This window comes from Andrographis paniculata, unplaced genomic scaffold, assembly GCF_009805555.1.
Source record: "Andrographis paniculata isolate CXL003 unplaced genomic scaffold, ASM980555v1 Contig64END, whole genome shotgun sequence".
Lineage (NCBI taxonomy): Eukaryota > Viridiplantae > Streptophyta > Magnoliopsida > Lamiales > Acanthaceae > Andrographis > Andrographis paniculata.
The window spans coordinates 1,221,873-1,242,035 of NW_026137600.1; the positions used below are offsets into that span (position 1 = coordinate 1,221,873).

General features: G+C 24.9%; 1 protein-coding gene across 1 annotated transcript; it reads right to left on the reverse strand.

Annotated features, from left to right (window-relative positions):
- Positions 1–4,274: 4,274 nt before the first annotated feature.
- LOC127261671 (3-ketoacyl-CoA synthase 6-like) lies at positions 4,275–18,762 on the reverse strand. Its single transcript, XM_051289967.1, has 2 exons — positions 18,750–18,762; positions 4,275–5,983 (listed from the first exon to the last, which is right to left on the reverse strand). Exons 1-2 carry the CDS (start codon positions 18,760–18,762, stop codon positions 4,398–4,400), a joined length of 1,599 nt encoding a protein of 532 aa, XP_051145924.1. The 3' UTR covers positions 4,275–4,397.
- Positions 18,763–20,163: the final 1,401 nt, after the last annotated feature.

Here is a 20,163-nt window from a genome sequence, read left to right on the forward strand (position 1 = left end):
GTTGGTTGGAATGTTTTTACATTCTTTAATGTGTCTGCCTACTGTGTACAAGTTTTGATTTTAGATTTTAATTTTATTTTTAAATAGTAAAATTTCAAATTGAAATAATTATTTGATGTAATATAAATATGGATTGATGTGATATTTTGAATGTAAAATGAAATTTTTGAGTAATATAATAAAAAAATAATATGTGTGATTTAATATTTTTGAGAAAAAAAAATAAAATAGTAAAATCAGCTAAAAATCTGACTAGTAAACAGAACTAGTGATTTTCTTACAGCTTTTGACATCAAATAATTTGTCACACTTATTCACCATAAAAATATTGTCAAATATAATATTAATAAAAATATGTGTAAATAATTCTTTGTTTAAATTGAAATTAGCTAACAAATATACCTAAACCCTAAATTCAGCTGTGAATATTCATGAAACGATGAATATTCAGCTATGAGAAAATAAATTTAATGTTTATCACTCAACTGTGAGTTTTACAAAAATAAATAAATAAATAAAAATTGGATGGTAGTGAAGTAGAGGAGCTCTTCTTACAAACCTTAACAATGTCGAGTTGACATTTATATGGTCAATATGGTTGACTAAATGTAGTAATCAGTCTAATAATATAAGTTCAAAGGTAGCCTTCTTCTAAGGGTGTGTTTATCTGGGGGTTAGGATTTTAGATTGGGATTTCAACCGTAAAAATTTTGAATTTGAATATTTGTATGACCTGATATAAATAAGTGTTGATGTGATGTTTGGAAAATTGATTTTTAGTATAATATAAAAAATGAAAAATAGGTGTTTGATTTGATATTTTTGAGAAAAAAATTGGATGAATAGTTAAATTTAAATCCAATTCTCTAAACAAACACACCCTAGTAAAAAGCAAAAAAACACATTTTTCAAAAATAATATCAAACATATATATATTCATCAAATAAAAGTCAATAAATCATTAATTCTACGTATATAATAAAAGTCAATAAAAGTTTATTTTCAAAGTTAACAATTCCCTCCGTCTTAGATAGGATGGACTTGTTACTGTAGATACAAGAATTTAAAAAGAGTATCAGTAAGGATAACAATTATTTAGTAAAAATAATTATAGATTAAGATAACTAAATAATTTAATTAACGTTATAAAATTTTAAAATTTAAAATATAATTAAAGTGTATAATCAATTTATAAAAGAAAAAGAACAAATTATATGGACTGATGAAAATAAAAAATAGAGACAAATTATGTGGGATGAAAATAGTATTTTTTTTTTTTTTTTTGTAAATGTATTTTTATTTTTTCATTCACTTATTTTCTCTTTAGAAAATATCACTTTCAAGTATGATTTTTCCGACATAGACTTTTTATGTTGTTATGCTGTAAGAGATTAAGAAATTAATATAAAAATATAGTAAGTAAAAGGTAAAATTATATTATTATGAGAAATTTGTTAAAGAGTTATTAAGAAAAATTAATTAGGTAAGTAGACAAAGTAACGATACATTAGTCACGTAAAATGTTCATTATTATTATTATTATTATTATTATTATTTTCAATTTATCCTACATAAATTATTTTTTTATTTTCTGAAATATGATTATATATTTTATATTTTATATTTAATAATTTTTAAAATATTAATTAAATTATTTACTTATTTTTAATTATTTTAATTAATAATCTTTTTAATTACTTACTAATTTATTATATCTAAATTTTTTGTGTCCGCATTGGCGTAGACAGACTACAGCTTTGGCCTTTGTAGATATTTGTATAAGAAAAATTCTAACTGTAGTTCTTTGTTGCCGTAGGATTTATTTCATTGTTGTCAAATTTGTTTATTTTATATAAAAATAAAGAATAAAATTATACATAATACTCTCTCGGTCCCATATATTCTGGGTCTATTCTCGTAGATACAGGAATTTAGGTAAAATATAATGAGTAGGTAATTAAAAAGTTTATTAATAGAAATAATAATTATTTACTAAAAATAATTATAGATTAAAATTAAGAGAATAAATAGTTTAATTAAAATTAAAAAAAATTATAAAATTTAAATGTAATTAAAGTGGATAATCATATTTCTAAAAAAAAATGACAAGTTATATGAGACGTGACAAAAATTAAAAATAAGACTAATTATGTGAGACAGTGACAGTATTTTTTTAATGAATAATATACATTGAAAATAAAAAATAATAATAATAATAATTGTAAGCCTTGGGCTTGAATGGCCGAGGCCCACTCTCAAGTGATTGGGCAATCCGGCCCATAAAGCCTACCTGGCGATTTCCTCTCGTATGTTGGCAGCCGTTGGATCAAACGATATGATCCTGGCCCTTCATTAGGATTAAAAAGTTTGTTACCGTTATCTGCCATTCCTTAGATTTAACGTACTCCCCTCGTTCTGGATATTTTGTCTGTTTTACTGTAGACACGAGAATTTATGAGATTTATAATTAGTAAATAATTAAAAATATATTAGTAAAAATAATTATTATATAATAAAAGTAATTATAAATTAAGGTTAAGATAACTTATTAGTATAATTAAAATTGAAAAAATTATAAATTAAATTTTTTAAAGTAGGATTAAAGTGTATAATTCTTTTCAAATAAAGAAAAAAGTGGGACGAACAGAAATGGAAAGGTGGACATGAAAAATGAGACGGAAAAAGAGAGTAATATTTTGTCAATATATATATATATTTTTCTTATTAAATGTGAATAGAAGTGATTATTGAGAATAATGACAAATTAAAGCAAACACAAACTAAAATTTAAATATAAATATTTAATATGTTGTTTTCAAAGAAAATATTGTGACGGATTTAGCTAGAACTAAGTAAAAAAATATTTATATAACACTTTGTTTACTTTAAGTTTGATTTTTCTATAAAAATATATATATATATTTTTTTCGTACGTCAAAATTAGTTACATTTATTTTATAAACATAAAAGAAAAATATTAATTTAACCTCATAAGATATTACATTTAAATTAAGACCCTCTTTATATATTTAATTTTTTTTGCCATTATTTATTTTGATTATATCATATTTTCTTTCATTTTCATGATATGTAAAATCAAAAACTAATTTTTATTATTTTTTATAATTTTTAAAATTTCAAAATTTAAAAAATTTCTATCTAGATTAAATACTTCTTCCCTCCATAAAATTATACAGGTATATTTGAACTCCGTAGGGCATGCAAAAAATAAAAAGTTAGTTAAAATAAAAGTAATAAAATTATAAATAAATTATATATAAATAATAAATTTAGTTAATAATAAAAAATACTTTCACCGTCCCACATAATTTGTCCATATTTTCTATTTTCGTCCGTCTCACATAATTTGGCCTTTCTTTTTTTGGAAAATTAATTATACACTTTAATCATATTTTAAAATTTAAAATTTAATTTTTTTTAATCTTAATTAAACTATTTAGTTATCTTAATCTTAATTTATAATTATTTTTACTATATAATAATTATTTTTAATAAAACATTTCTTAATTGCTTACTAATTATACTTTAACTAAAGAATTAATGTAATACTCCCTCCGTCCCAGAAATAAGTATCCATTTGCTTTTGCATGTAGTTTTAGAAATATTAGTATTATATTGGGATATAGTAGGAATAAAGTAGAAGTGACCAAAATGACCTTATTAGTATGTTTAATATAAAGATAATGGCATTTGTGTAATATATTGTAAGTTGTAAGGGTATTTGTAATGTTAGGTAGATAATACAGTTACTAAAACAAGAAATAGATACTTTGTTATGAGACGGACTAAAATGAAAAAATAGATACTTTGTTACGAGACGGAGGGAGTATAAAATAGAACCAAAGCCCAAATAAAGAAACCCAAACATTATGACTTTGTTTAGACACAGATTTTTTAGGTTTTTTGAAATTTTAGAAATTTTTTTTTTAAAAAAATTAATATTTGATTTGATGTTTTGTAAAAAAAAAGTGTATTTAATATAATATTTTTTAAAAAAATAAATAATATCAAATGAGCAAAAATATATTTACAATTCATTGATATCCAACATTTAAAAAAATAAAATAAAATAAAATAAAAAAATCAGGCATATATTAAAATGCAGTCACTAGTACAGTACACGCATTAATTAATTTGCAGTCTCAATCTCATCCAAACCTTCACAAATTTAATTCCACAACAAATCTAATAAATATTCCATATTTATTTCTCCCTTCCATTCTTTCCCAGAAGAAAAAAAAAAAACCCAAAAATAGTAAGCCCCACACACACCAAAAAAAAAAAAAAAAACAATAATAATAATAATAATAATAATAAGAAGACAATAAATCATAACCTAAAACCTAATTAAAATTAATTAAAATGAATGAACAAACTCAAAGCTTAACCACCTCCGGCACCCTCACCGGATACCTACCAATGCAATCCGCCCACGCGCCGTCGTCCGACGGCGCCACCGTCCTGTTACACTTCCAGACGGCGCTGTTACACTTAAACCCGCTCCCGAACGCTATCTGCCACACCCTATCCCCCTTCCTCATCCTCCCCTTCGACTCTATGTAGCTCAGCTCATACCACAGCGAAGACGACGACGTATTGCCGAACCTGTGCAACGCCATTCGCGACGCCTCCACGTCATCCTCCGTCAGCCGGAGATTCTTCTTCAGCTCGTCGATCACCGCCCGGCCGCCGGCGTGGATGCAGAAATGCTCAAACGCCTTTTTGAAATTGGGGATGTAGGGTTTCGATTTAGGGTTTTTGAATTTCCTCAAAATTAAAAACCAAACAAACAGCAACTGCTCCGTCGCCGGCAGCACCACCGGCCCCACGGCGGCGATGTTCGATTTCAGCGCCTCGCCGGCGATGCTCATCAAATCGATGTTCAATTTTATTCCGACGTGCCCGTCGGAATCCTCCTCCTGAGAAACGCATCTGTACGATTTGTCGTCGGCGCCTCTGTGTGTTCTGACGATGTGCTGTAATTTGTACTTGGCGCGGCGGCGGTCGCCGCCGCGGTTGGAGAGGAGGACGGCGGCGCCGCCCATGCGGAAGAGGCAGTTGGGGAGGAGCATTGCCCGTTCTTTACCCATATATAAATTTGGGGTAAGAATTTCTGTGCTTATTACGACGGCGTATGAATTTGGGTACTGTTGGAGAAGATCTCCGGCCAAATCGACGGCGATTAGGCTGGCGGAGCAGCCCATCCCCGACAGGTTGAAGCTTTTAACGTTGGACCTCATTTTGTACTTATTGACGACCATGGCGGACAGCGACGGCGTCGGGGAGAAGAGGCTGCAATTCACGGCCAAAATGTCGATATCCTTTGCCCTAACATTAGTTTTCTCGAAGAGCGCGTCCATACACGAGAAGATTACGAGTTCAGCTTCTTCCCTGGCGGCGGCCATGTCCGGCGCCGGCGGGATGTAATGAATCGCCGGCGGGAGGCACGTTTCTTCTCCGAGGCCGGATCTTTCTAGAATCTTCATCTGGAAGTGCACGCTTTTAGGCTCGTTGAAAAGCACGATTTTCGCGTGCTCCATGAATCCGGCGAAGGAGACTCGGAAGCTCCGAGGAGGTTTGAACAGGGCGTAGTCGACGAGGTAGACAGTCCGGCGGCGGCGGGAGATTATGAGAAGCGTCGAGAGGTAGACGAGGAAGAAGATGCAGCACGTGGCTTGCACGTGCGTGAGTTGGATGAGGTAGTTGTTCCAGAGATTGTAGAGGAATATTCCGTCGTCGGGGTGGAATATTCCTCGTATTGTGACGGCGAGAATTATCGGCACCGGCGAGAATCTTAACAGATTGTTGACGAGATAGGGAAACCCTAATTTAGCCATTGTTGGAAGGGGTAAATTAATCAAATAATTATTTTTAAAAAAAATTGAATTGGGTTTATAATTAATTAGGGTTGAAATTGTGAGAAATTTGGGGGGAGATTTATAGGATGAGAGAGGGGTGGCAGCTAAGGTATGGTTAATGCAAGAATATGGGAACAGTTGGTAAGAATGTGTGTACGTGTCTGTTAGGTTCCAGTGGATGTCAACGGGACGGCTTCGGAAGTCCCGGGACCGCTCTGTTAAAAAATATTCTCCCTATTTTATATAATTTGTCATTATCTTTTATTTTTATTTCTTCTATATAATTTGTTTTTTTTATTAAATATAATTAGTTATTTTAATCGTCTTTTAAATTTTAATTAAATTATTGAATTATCTTCATTTCAATTTATAATTATTTTTAGGATGTGTTTCTTCATGAGGTTTTGGAGAAATTTAGATTTGAGTTTGGTTATTATTTGAATTTTGAGATAAGTTTGAATTTTTATGTTTCTTTTGAATTTAAATTTGATTGGAGTTTGAGAAGTTTTTATGTTTATTGATTTAATGAATATAAATATAATAATATAAATGTATAATATTTTGTATAATTTAATTATAAATTTATATTATATTCTTAAAAAAAAAAGACAGACTCACAGACATAGTCTTATAATACACCAATACTATATGCGACTGAGGGAGTATTAAGCTTTAGGGTCCGTCATACCTCCCTCCGTTTCAGCCCGGTCCTAGGACTCGCCCCGACCCGGAAAATCCGGATTCAGCGCCAATTTGTTTTTTTTTATTATATTTATATTAATAATTTAATATTTTAAAAAAAATAAGTACTCCCTTCATCCCACGAAATTAGTTTACTTTCTTATTATAATAATAATAATTAATAACTAATACTTCTAATTAAAAAAACTTAACTATAGTTTATTAACTTACTAATATCTTTAATTTTATTATTTGTTAATTGTAAATGTAGGAGTTGGACTAAAATTTTGAATAATAAAAATAATAAATATTTAATATTATACAAATAAATATTCATTTAATTTTAAAATTAAATTTTAATTTAATATATGATAAAAATTTGATGTTTGATTTGAAATATATTAATGTAATATATTAAATTTTGTATGTCATAACGAACTATCTCTAATAACAATCAAATTCGAAAAATTTTATGTAATGTTTATATAATTTTTTTGATTACATTTTTTATTGTATAAATTACATTTAAGTTATTAAAATTATATATATATATTTTTATCTAAATGCATGTATTGATTTACAATAAATACAATTATTATTATTATTATTATTTTTAAATAATATCAGTAAATAAAAAATTCAATATTTAAAAATTTAATAAAAAATATTTTAACTTTTAATTTAACATTTTTTCAAATAAAAAATATTTAATATAACATTTTATTACAACCATTATTCAAACTAATTAACTACCTAACACAATATTTCTTAAATTGCGTGCCCAAAAGAAACTGAACTAATTTTATGGGACGGGAGGAGTATTAAAGTACAAAAAAAAATAGTTTAAAAAATAAAAATAATCAAATATTGACGGTGGTCCGCAATTATGACAGTCGGCGATTGGCAAGGCAAAATTTTAGTTCCAAAAATAAAAATAATCAAATATTGGCGGTGCTCCAAAGTGATGGTGGTCGACTGGCAGGCGATGTGACGATAATAGTCTCGATTGTAAAGAGAATTGAAAAAAAAAGAAAAAGCGATGACAAATTAGATTTATGAATTAATATTTTTCTTTTTTTTTATATTGAAAATTTTAAAATAAATATGTAATACAATTTATATTATATAAATATATATTAATTTTAATAATTATTAAAATATTAGGATTCAGGTTCGGGGTCCAAGGTTGGACGAGTTTTTAGTAAAATTCACCCGCTCCGAACCCTACCGAATTTAAAATTTAAAATTCACAATCCGCCTCGAAAATTATTTTTAACCCCGAATCTGCTCCATAAGACGGATCTGGGCTAACTCGCCCCACTTTTTTTATTTTTTGCTAACCCGCCCCACTTTGACATCTCTAAGCTGAGGTTTATCTCGTATATAGTTAAAGAATAAAGGCTAAAAATTTTTATGTTACTAAAAATATATATATAAATAGATGATATATTTTTGTTTGTGAAAGTTTTATTTTTAATTTATTTATAATTGATGATATTTTTTGTGTGATTTTTTTTTTTTAAAAAAATTATTTATAACGTTTAATGAGGTCAAATTTACTAAATGGCCGCGATTAGGGTAATGACGAAGTCAAGTTAACAATGTACTAATTTGATTAAATTAGCATATTAACGTATATCTAGTAGCAATTTGCACAAAATAGTAGCACATTAATCTGAAGTAATTAACATTCATTACAATAGAGATAATATATGTTGTGTTTCTATATATATTATATTAATACTTTCTATTTTTTCTATAAATATTTATTAATTGAGTCAAATTATAATGTGCTAAAGTCAAAATATTTTGCGAAAACAAAAATATATTTTGCTAACTATATTACCTCTTTTGTCATCAAAACTTATGTCTTTTTGACCGGATACAAATTTTTTTTAAAAATGAGTAAAAATAGATTTTATTATTAATTTTTTATAGTAGAGAAAAAGTAAAAAGTGATATTTTTATTTTTTTTTAAAAAAAAAGAAATATTTTTTAATAACAAAAAAAAAACATAAATTTAGATAACAAAGAATATATTAATATTTTGTTACTTTCTTTTCATATATATTTATTAATTGAATCAAATTAATCAGCACAATAATATATATATATATATATTTAGTTATTGAGGGGTACAAAAATAGGACACTCATAAATTGCGAACTTAATTATAATACTCCCTTACTATGTCCACATTGCCGTTTCTGTCCATCTCACATCCTATTTTACTTTTCTTTTTTGGAAGATAATTGTACAATTTAATTTCAATTTAAATTTTTTAATTTAATTTTTTTAAATTTTAATTAAACTAATTAGTTATTTTAACTTTAATATATAATTATTTTCACTAATATATTTTTAATTATCTATTAATTATACTTATCTTAAATTTTTGTGTCTACGGTGACCCAAACATCCAATGTGGGAACGAGGGATTACTATAACTTAAAGTGAATCCAACACGTAACACAACATATTGGTGTATGTACGAACAATTAGTTGATTATGGTAGATCAAAGTGGTAATAAATAAATAAGCAAATTATTTTAATAATAGAAATAATTAAATTATTAATCTTACAATAATTAAAAGTAATGAATTAAATCGGGTTAATTAGGATGTACGAGTGATTGACATTTGTAGAGTTTGTAATAAATCAGCGTAGTGTAGGTGGTGAATAAAGGCCACACATTATTACTTTTAATTACCAAAAGTACTTCCCTTCTTTATTATTCCATCCCAATATATAACTATGTCGAGGCCATTATTTATCTATTCGTTTATTTCATTACATAAATTAAGACATTATCACTATTTTTTTTTTTTATGTAAAATGAGTTTTATATAAAAATACTCCATTTCGTCCGGTAAGTAAATACCCATTTGTTTTTTGCACGTAATTTTAGAAATATTAGTATTAGATTGAGATATAGTAAGAATAAAGTAAAAATGACTAAAATAACCTTATTAGTACGTGTGATATAAAGGTAATGACATTTGCGAAATATATTGTAAGTTGTAAGGGCATTTGTAATGTTAGATAGATAGTACAGTTACTAAAAAATAAAATGAATATTTTGTCATGAGACAGACTAAAATGGAAAAATGGATACTTTGTTATGGGACTGATGGGAGTATATTCCTTCCGTCCGCCTTTAAAAGTCACGTTAACCTTTTGCGTCCTTGTACTTAACATTAAAAATATCATTATATTTGTATAATTTTTTTGTACAAATGTCATTTTATTAGTATTATAAGACACTAATCGAAATATTTTTGCAATTTTTTCTTAATTTTTGTATTGCGTTTTGATATAATAATTAATATTAAAAAATCAATATACAAAAAGTAAATGAGACCATTTTTCGTACTACTTCAAAGTATTATTTTAAAAATTTTGTAGTAGATTAAAAACTAGAATAAAATTCTACAAAATTCACTAGTAGTTTCATGAAATTGCGCAAAATTTTCAATATTTTTGAAATCGAGTCAGACTCCCTTATGTTTTCATATATTGTGCATATAATGCCCTCATCTATCCTTATTTAAAGATGTTTGACTTACACACGTTTAAACTGCGAATGAGTTTCAGAATCTCTATATCTAAATCTTTAAAATTACAAATATATTAAGGATAAATTGTTTTTTTTAGTTCCGTAACTGGACCCCTTTATCATTTTAGTCCTGTAAGTGGAGCATGTCGCAAACTAGTCCCATAAGTGAAAAAATTTCGTTGTTTTAGTCCTCCGGCGCTGGAGACGCCCGCGTGACTCGCCGGAAGTGACGTGTCCGCCAGGTGTCCCACCAGGTCAGCGACACCTGGCGGACACGTGGATTTATTTATTTATTTCATTTATTTTTAATTTTTTTAATTGGACCAAATAAAAAAATAAAAAAAATACAAATAAAATTAAAAATAAATTAAAAATAAATTTTAAAAAAAATTAAAAAAATAAAATAAAAAATAAAAAAATCCACGTGTCTGCCAGGTCAGCGGCACCTGATGAACACGTCACCTCCGGCGAGCCACGCGGGCATCTCCGGCGCCGGAGGACTAAAACAGCAAAAAAATTTCACTTATGGGATTAGTTGCGACATGCTCCGTTTACGAGATTAAAATGATAAGGGGGTCCAGTTACGAGACTAAAAGAACAATTTACCCATATATTAATTATTCTTATATTTAACTTCAAAGAATAGTTAAAAAATTTTTAGAGCTAGAGAGAAAAATACTATTTTCGAGTAGATTTACTCTTCCTCGAGGTTAAATATAAGAAGAATAAATATATTTCCAATTTTAAAGGTTATAAATAGATATTTTAAAATTCATTCGCAGTTTGAGCATATAATGATCAGACATCGTTAAATAAGGATGTCTGGGATTAGACGCAGAGTTTATCAAATCATAAGAAAGTTTGACGCAATTTTGAAAATATGATGAATTTGGTACAATTTCGTGAAATCACAAGTATATTTGTTAAATTTTACCAAAAAATAATAGTATTTTATTGGTTAATAAAAATATATAAGATGTTTTAATATAAAAAACCATAAGCAAATTTGACACAATTTCACTAAAATATTCTTTTTATTTTTATTATAATATCAAAATTCCAAAATTATTTTCCATACTTCAATTTAAAATATAAAAATAATGAGTAGGAGAATCTAATCTTTCATGATAAAAGTGTTTGCTCTGATACAAAATAAATTACCTGAAAAGGACTAGACAAAACAAGAGGTAGAGACAATTCAATAATAATAATAATAAATAAAACTAATGTATTTGATTTTGATTCCAAAATAAAAACTAATAGTATTACATGGCTCACAAAATTTCAATAAAAATATACTTTTTTTCCTAGATGAAAGTATCATTTTGAATTTTATAATAAATTAAAAAATAATAATATTATATTGATTAGTGAAAATGTGTAAAAAATTTTTTGACATTTTTGCTCTTTTGACTTTATGTATAAAGTAATTGTACGTGTAATTATATGTTGGTATTTTTTTTAAAAAAAAGTTAAAGATATTTTGATATTAGTTTATGATTACTTTTATTAAAATTAAAAATAGATACTTTTGAGCGAAACAGACAGAAATAGTAAAAAAGTATATATATATTTTTTTCTCAAAAAATATAATATCAAAATCTTATTTAAACTTAAATTCAAATAAAAAATTACAATTAAAACCAAACAAAGTGAGTATTGACTTTATCTGCCAAATTGTTGGGGCATATTGTATTTGGAATTAAATAAATTTTGTCTTTTTAAAATTTTTATATTATTTTTTAATTAAAAAATTATCGTATTAGCCGTAAATTCCAAAACAGGTAGAAAAATATTCGTGTCTTGTTTTGTGAAAACATTTTTCATTGTTTTATCTTGTAAAAATGGGTTGAGCCCGTGGGTTGGCCTGCCCCGTCTCAATTTTAAAGAGAGTTGAATTGTGATTTTGTAAGCCCGTTAAAATACGTAACTCATGTGAGTTGTGGGTTGTGGGTTGAGAGTCGGTTAGCTCGCGGGCTAAGTAAATATAATAATTAATATTCACTCATATCATCTAAATGTACTCTCTCCGTCCCGGTACAAGGTTGTCATTTACTTTGTGCACGTAGATTTTTTAATATTAGTATTATAATGAGTTGTAGTGAAAAAGACGAAAATACCCCTATTAGTATTGTGTAATATAAAAGTAATGACATTTGTGCAATATAATGTAAGTTAGAAGGGTATTTATTATGTTAGGTAGCTAGTACAATTACTAAATTAGAAAATGGTAATCTTGTTTTGGGATTGACGAAAATGAAAAATGATAACTTTTCAATTGGACGAATGAAGTATTTTTTAATTATTTTTTACTGTCATATTAGAAAATTATAATAAAAGTATTCAAATATTAATATCATAATATATTTTAATTTTATGTAAAATTAATTATGATTTATTTGTAAAATATTTCTTATTATTAATTTTTTTAAATACACTTACTAATAATATTTAGAATTGAATATTTTTATATTAGTTATTTATTTTAAAATATTTATTATTAAAATTCTACAATAAAAGTATTTTTAACTATTTTAAATATTAATTACGAAATTATTTATAATATTAATATTTTTAAAAAGCCCGTGGGCTAACCCGTTTAGCTCGCCACCCGCTACTGGGTTGAATTGAATTGATGAAATTTTGATCCGCCCCGTCACGGATTGACCCGCAAATAACCTATTTATTTACGAATTATGGTGGGTTGTGGATCAATCCGTCCGCTAACCCATTTTTGACAGGTCTATTTTATCCATCTAAAAAATAATAATAATGAAATACGTGGGCATTAATTAATTCCCATAATTAAGGAAGGAGTGAGAACATATATCTACAGGAGTTGGTTTCTTGGTTTGCCATTACTATATATGCATATGTAGGACAATAATAATTTATATAATTGACCTATTTTTAAATAATTAATATATATTAATTAAAGTGAAAGGTAAACACATAATGTAATAACTTTTTTTAAAAAAAAAAAAAAATTAAATTATTATACTTCCTTTATAAAAAAATCCTGAAATAATAAGAGTTAATAGAAGATCCAGGTTTATTTACCTAATACTTTTTACTGATACAATTCACAATAAATATTACTATTTCCGTTCAATTTAAATTGTTCTATTTTACTTAGATATAACTTTTTAGATATTTTGTAATTAGTAAATAATTAAAAAATATATTAATAAAATAATTTAATAAAAATAATTATAAATTAAGACTAAAATAACTAAATAGTTTAATTAAAATAAAAAAAATTATAAATTAGGAATTTAAAAAGTGATTAAAAGGTATAATTATATTTCCAAAAAAATAACAAATTATGTGGGACAAACGGTAATAGAAAGAGGGACAAATTAAGTGGGACGGAGGGAGTAATAAAAATACACTTCATTCGTACGCCTTTAAGAATTATATTTACTTTTTGTCTTGTTCTACTTAATATTAAAAACATCCTTATATTTATATAATTTTTTTATATAATAATTAATATTCAAATATCAATATGCAAAAAGTAAATATGACTCTTAAAGTCCTATGGAAATAATATAATATATTTACATATTCACATAATATAAATAATTGTATATTTTATTATTTCATAAAAAATTAATTATTTAATAAAAAATATTATTTTTTATATTATCGATGTAATTATCGTATTCATGTAAAAATTATATCGCAAACTTAAATAGTAAGTAAACAAATCCAAATTTTATACTTTTATTTCCATATACTCGTTTTTAATTTTTTTTTTTTACTCTTTTTTTCTTGCTAAATTTTGTCTTATGTTTAATTCTCTCTACTCGTGCCCAAAAGATTTTGGGTGTATTTGGTTTTGATTAGATATTAAAATTTTAATTTGAATTTTTGTATAGATAATATTTTAATTTAATTGTTGAGATATGAAATTTAATTATATCCTAAAATTTAGGGATATAATTTAAATGTTATATTCTAAATTTTAGATATAGGATTTGGATATTATTGACATAGATTTAACTATAAATATCCATGTATTCTTACTTTTTAACACGCGTCTGCGTATTTTATAATAAAATTTCTGGCTTGACAGCACCCCAGCGTAGATCATTTTAATGACAGTAATATTTTATAATAAAAATAATACTATATTTTATAAAAACACTTTGCAATGTAGTATCCAAAAGTCATAAACTGTCACATAGTTATTTATTTTTTTTGTGTTCTCATTATTTTTTCTTAAATTTCATTAGTTTTAGAATGACCAAATAAAGCTCTATTTTAGAATTAGACATTTGTTTATAAATTGCATCTCTAACAACTTTTTGCTTTTTGATTATAACTGGAATTATAAATTATTAATATCTTATAAAAAATCAATTCATATATGAAAATTGGTGATTGGTCGATATCACAAAAAAAAAAAAAAATGAAAATAAAAATGAAAATATGGTCCCCATATATATATATATGCATATTTTTGTGTGTTTGAGTTAAAGATATTCTAGACTTAATTATTTTATACTATATGTAAATATATTTTAACTGACGATTATAATGTATGCAAATTTAAATATTATATAATAATATTTCCTCCGTCTTCTTATTGAGAGTTGACATGGGAATTAAGAAATAATAGTATTTAATTAAAAGTTGGTATAAAGTAGAATATAAATGACTAAAATGTCCTTAATTTTTTGAAGGATTTTAAAGAGTATGTTAGAATAATAATTAGGGGTAGTATGGAAAAATAAAAATAATTTTGTTATAAAGTAGAGACCATGACTACTAAATAAGGAAATAAGACAATTGTTTTGGGACAGACGAAAATGAAAAAATAAGACAAATCTTTTTGGACGGAAGAATATTTATTAAGTGGGTATTTAATTGTTCAATAACTTTTTTTTTTTAAATAAATGTTATGAAAATGATTTTTTTATTCTCTAATTTATTACTATATTATATGGTTTCGCATGGGTAAAAAATAAATTATTTAGATAGTAGATCCACTTGTATAAGACCAAACTTATATATATATATATATAAACTAAAGAGATAATTATTATTTTTAAAATTTAGAAGCAGAAAATTTATTATTATTATTATTATTATTATTATTATTATTATTATTATTATTATTATTATTATTTATTCAATTTTCTTATTATAAAGCAGAAAAATAACTCTTAATAAATTTTTTTAAAAAAATGTAAAAGCCATTTTTAATTATTTCATAATAAATATTATGCATGGGTAGTGATTGAAGCCAATTCAGTCAGTTCATGTATTTGAACAAAAGATATATTATTATATTGCACTCGTAATAAATATTAATTATATTACACATATAAATAAATAGCTATAATAATAATATAAAAAATAAATAATTATATGTAGATAAAGAAGGCATGAAGGCACAGTCCCCATAAAAGATGAACATGAAGATGATGGTCCAATAGTTGATCGATATTCCTAAATATGGAGAAAAATATTTAAAATTGTCCATATATATATATATATATAAATTCAATATTTTTAGGCTAAATTACACAAAATTCACCTGTGTATCATGAAATTGTGTCAAATTCTTCATACTTTTAAAATTGTATCAAACTCCCTCGTGGTTTCATAAACTCTACGTCTAACACATTCAAGAGTCCTTATTTAAAGGTATTTGGACTAAATGCACCAAAACTAGGAATAAATTGTAAAATCTTAAGTTCTAAATCCCTAAAATTACAAATATATTTATTTTTCTTATATTTTAACCTTAAAAAATAGTAGATATAAACTATTAAAACTTGAAAAAAATAATTATTTTTGAGTATATATTTTTTTTTTATGTTAAATATTAAAAAAATAAATATATTTGTAATTTTACGGATTTAGAAATTGAGATTAAAACATTTATTCGCAGTTTGGACGCATATATGTCAAATACCATTAAATAAAGACCGCCGAGGGGATTAGACACGTAATTTATGAAACCATAAGCGAATTTGACGCAGTTTTAAAAGTATAGAGGATTTAGCGCAATTTCATGAAATTATAAATAGATTTTGTGTAATTTAGTAATATTTTTAATCGTATTATTTTTGTCCACTCAACGTAATTGTTTATTTTTACACAGTTTAATAAAAATTATTAAAATAATAGTCGATGATAATATATATATATACATATAAATTACATGATCTATACATTTTAATTTGATTTAATAAAATTTATACAAATAAGTACTCTCTGATTCTAACATAATGTATCAGCTTACTCGTAATAAATTAAAAAATAATAATATTTTATTAATTAGTAAAAAATATATAAAATAATTTTAATTTTTTGCTTTATAAGTATAAATAAAATAAATATTTTGTGTATATAATTAATCGAAAATTACAAAATAATTATTTTTTGTTTGGACGAAGGTCTCTATACTGCAAATTTTTAGTATGACATTGATAGGCAATCTGTAGGATATATATATGGATACCGACGCTTTGTTTACTTTAATTTGAAGTTATTTATTTATTTATTTTTTTCTATAGAACTTTATAAGTTTTTAATAAATTATATATTATAAAATATTACATTCAAGATACTATTTAAATACACCACAACAATTATTTTTGTACAATCATTGTACTAAAATTTTCGATATAAATTTATAACTTTTTTGATATGATATACTCCCTCCGTTCCATAACAAAGTATTCATTTTTTCATTTTAGCACGTCCTATAACAAAGTATTCATTTTCTTTTGTAGTAACTGTACTTTCTATCTAACATTACAAATACCCTTACAACTTACAATATATTACACAAATGCCATTATTTTTATATTACACATACTAATAAGGTTATTTTAGTCATTTCTACTTTATTCCTACTATATCCCAATATAATACTAATATTTCTAAAACTACGTGCAAAAAATAAATGGATACTTAGTTTTCGGGACGGAGGGAGTATATATATATATACAATATATATTACTAATATTTTTGGTATATATATCTCTCGATCTATTTCATCATATATATATATATATTTAGGGTAAATTATATATACCCTTTCTTAGTAAAAACGTAGAAAATATCTTATATTTTATTTATTACTTGAAATCTCCTTGTGCTATACTTCCTCCGTCCCATCAATATAGTCTTAATTAGGTTGGACACATGATTTAAGGAATATTAATATTATATTGGTAGTGAGTAAAAAGTATGGATAAAAGACTTTTTTGCCTTTGCGAGTGTATTAAGGTGTGTTTGTTTGGGGGTTTGGATTTTAGATTGGGATTTGAATAGTAAAAATTTTGAATTTAAATAGTTGTATGATGTGATATAAGTATGTATTATTGATGTGATGTTTTGAATGTAAAATTAATATTTAGTATAGTACAAAAAAATAAAAAATAGGTGTTTGATTTGATGTTTTTTGGGGGAAAAAATTGGATGAATAGTTGGATTTAAATCCAATCCTCCAAACAAACACACTCTTAGTGTAAAAAGAAGTAGCAATTGTATAATAAAAAAAAAAAAATGGGATAGTTTTATGGTGATATGATTATTTATGGAAATAAGACTATTGATTTGGGAAGAACAAAAATAGTAAACAAGACTGTTGTATTGAGACGGAGGGAGTATTAAACTTTGCATAAAGTACTATCTTCGTCTAAAATTGATATTTGATTGTAAATATAGATCTAAATTATGCAAGTTTTATACAAATAAAATATGTAAATATATTAAATAGTCTTTTCTTTTTAATAAAATAAAGCAATAATTTATCAATTCTTTATTTTTATAATTTTTGTAAAAATAGGTAATAGTTTTTCCTAAAAAATTTATAAAATAAAAAATTAATCATTTATTTATTTATTTATTTATTTTATTAAAAAATAGATTATTTAATCTATTTACATATTTTATTTGTATAAAACTTACAGAGTTATATTCATTTTTACATTAAAATATTAGTTTTGGACAAAGAGAGTCTTTTGTACAAATTTTAATATTCCCTCCGTACCTTAACAATATATCAATTTTTCTATTTTGATCCGTCTCATAACAAAGTATCCATTTCATTATTTAGTAACTGTATTTTTTACTAATATTAAAAATACATTTACAACTTATAATATATTACACAAATGTAATTACCTTTATATCAAACAATATTAATAAGGTTATTTTAGTATTTTTTACTGCATTCGTACGACACTATAATATAATACTAATATCTTTAAAACTTTGTGCAGAAAACAAACAGATACATAATTAAGAGACGGAGGGAGTATAACACAATAAATTTTTATGCAATAAATAAAATACGAAATATTTTATATATTTTTATTAAAATATAATAATATTAAATAATTTATCTATATATTAATAACTTTAGAATTTGCAACGTTATTCGAAAAGTGCGCAAGTCGTATGAATAATTGTATGATGTGATATAAATAGGATTTGATGTGATGTTTTGAATGTAAAATTGATTTTTAGTATAATATAAAAAATGAAAAATAAGTGTTTGATTTGATGTTTTTGGGGGGAAAAAATTGGATGAATAGTGGAAATCCACCAAAATCCTTCAAACAAACACACCTTAAATATTCCTCTAATGTAATGTGGGCCTACCTACCTGTTAAGCCCATCACTCAATAATTTTCAACTTATGCTACAGAACAACAACTGTCTCGGAAGCCACGACACCTCCCCCAACCTACCCACCCTATTACAACCAAGATAAATAAATATATCCACAATATAATATTCTCTTCGACCATAAATTAATATTTTTTCCGTGCCATCATAATTGACGCTATTTTTATTTTTATGTCTCATAATAATTAAATTTTTTTTCAATTTTTGGTAAAAAAATTTATCAAAATATATTTAACAAATATAAATTAACTTAATTAACTACGTAACATACAACATCATAAATGACGTAAGACCCATTCAAAACTCCTTTATTTATACTTTTTTTAAAAAAAATAAATATTTTTATCTATATTTAAAATTACTATCTTTTATAAAATTGATTTATGTTAATTATAAATAAATGAAAATATTTTTTTATTTACTTAATTATAAAAGATTTTATTCTCTACAAAATGATATCCATATTGCATATATTTTTTAATTGCAATATAATTTTTAAATATTTAAACATATATTTAAATTTTTAATCATATATATTAAATATTTAAATATATACTAATTTTTATTTGAATTTTAAAGTGAATTTGAATTTATGTATTTTTTTTGTCTTTAGGTTTTAGTTGAATTTGGAGAGTTTTGATGTTTATGGTAATAAATATAATAATATAAATTTGTATAATTTAATTATAAATTTACAATATACTTGCATATACATTTTTAAATTTTTATTTGTTTACATTATAAAAATATTATTATCTACAAAATAATATATATTATATATATTTTATTAAATAATAATTATTATAATTTTTTTTTTATATTTATAATTTTAAAAAATCAAAAAGAAAAAAAAAAAAAAAAAAAAAGCCGCTTACAGGCTGTCAGGGTCCACCCCACCCCCCTAAACCACTCTAGCCCTGTTTGTACTGTAATCCGGCCCAAAATTGGACCGGAGAAATACACCTTTTATTTTTATTTTTTTAATTCGAGACGTTTTATAGTTATTGTCTTATTTCACTTTTTTAAAGGCAAATTTTATTTTTTTAATCTTTAATTTATTTACAACGTTTAATCTTTGCATTATCATAAATGGTAAATTAGTTAATTCATAACAAAAATACAATTATTAAAAAATCGTACTTCCTCCGTCCCATAACAAAGTATCTATTTTTTCATTTTAGTCGGTCTCATAATAAAGTATCCATTTTTTTTTTTTAGTAAATGTACTATCTACCTAACATTACAAATACCCTTAGAACTTACAATATATTACACAAATGTCATTACCTTTATATCACACATACTAACAAGGTTATTTTAGTCATTTCTACTTTATTCCTATTATATCCCAATATAATATTAATATTTCTAAAATTACGTGCAAAAAACAA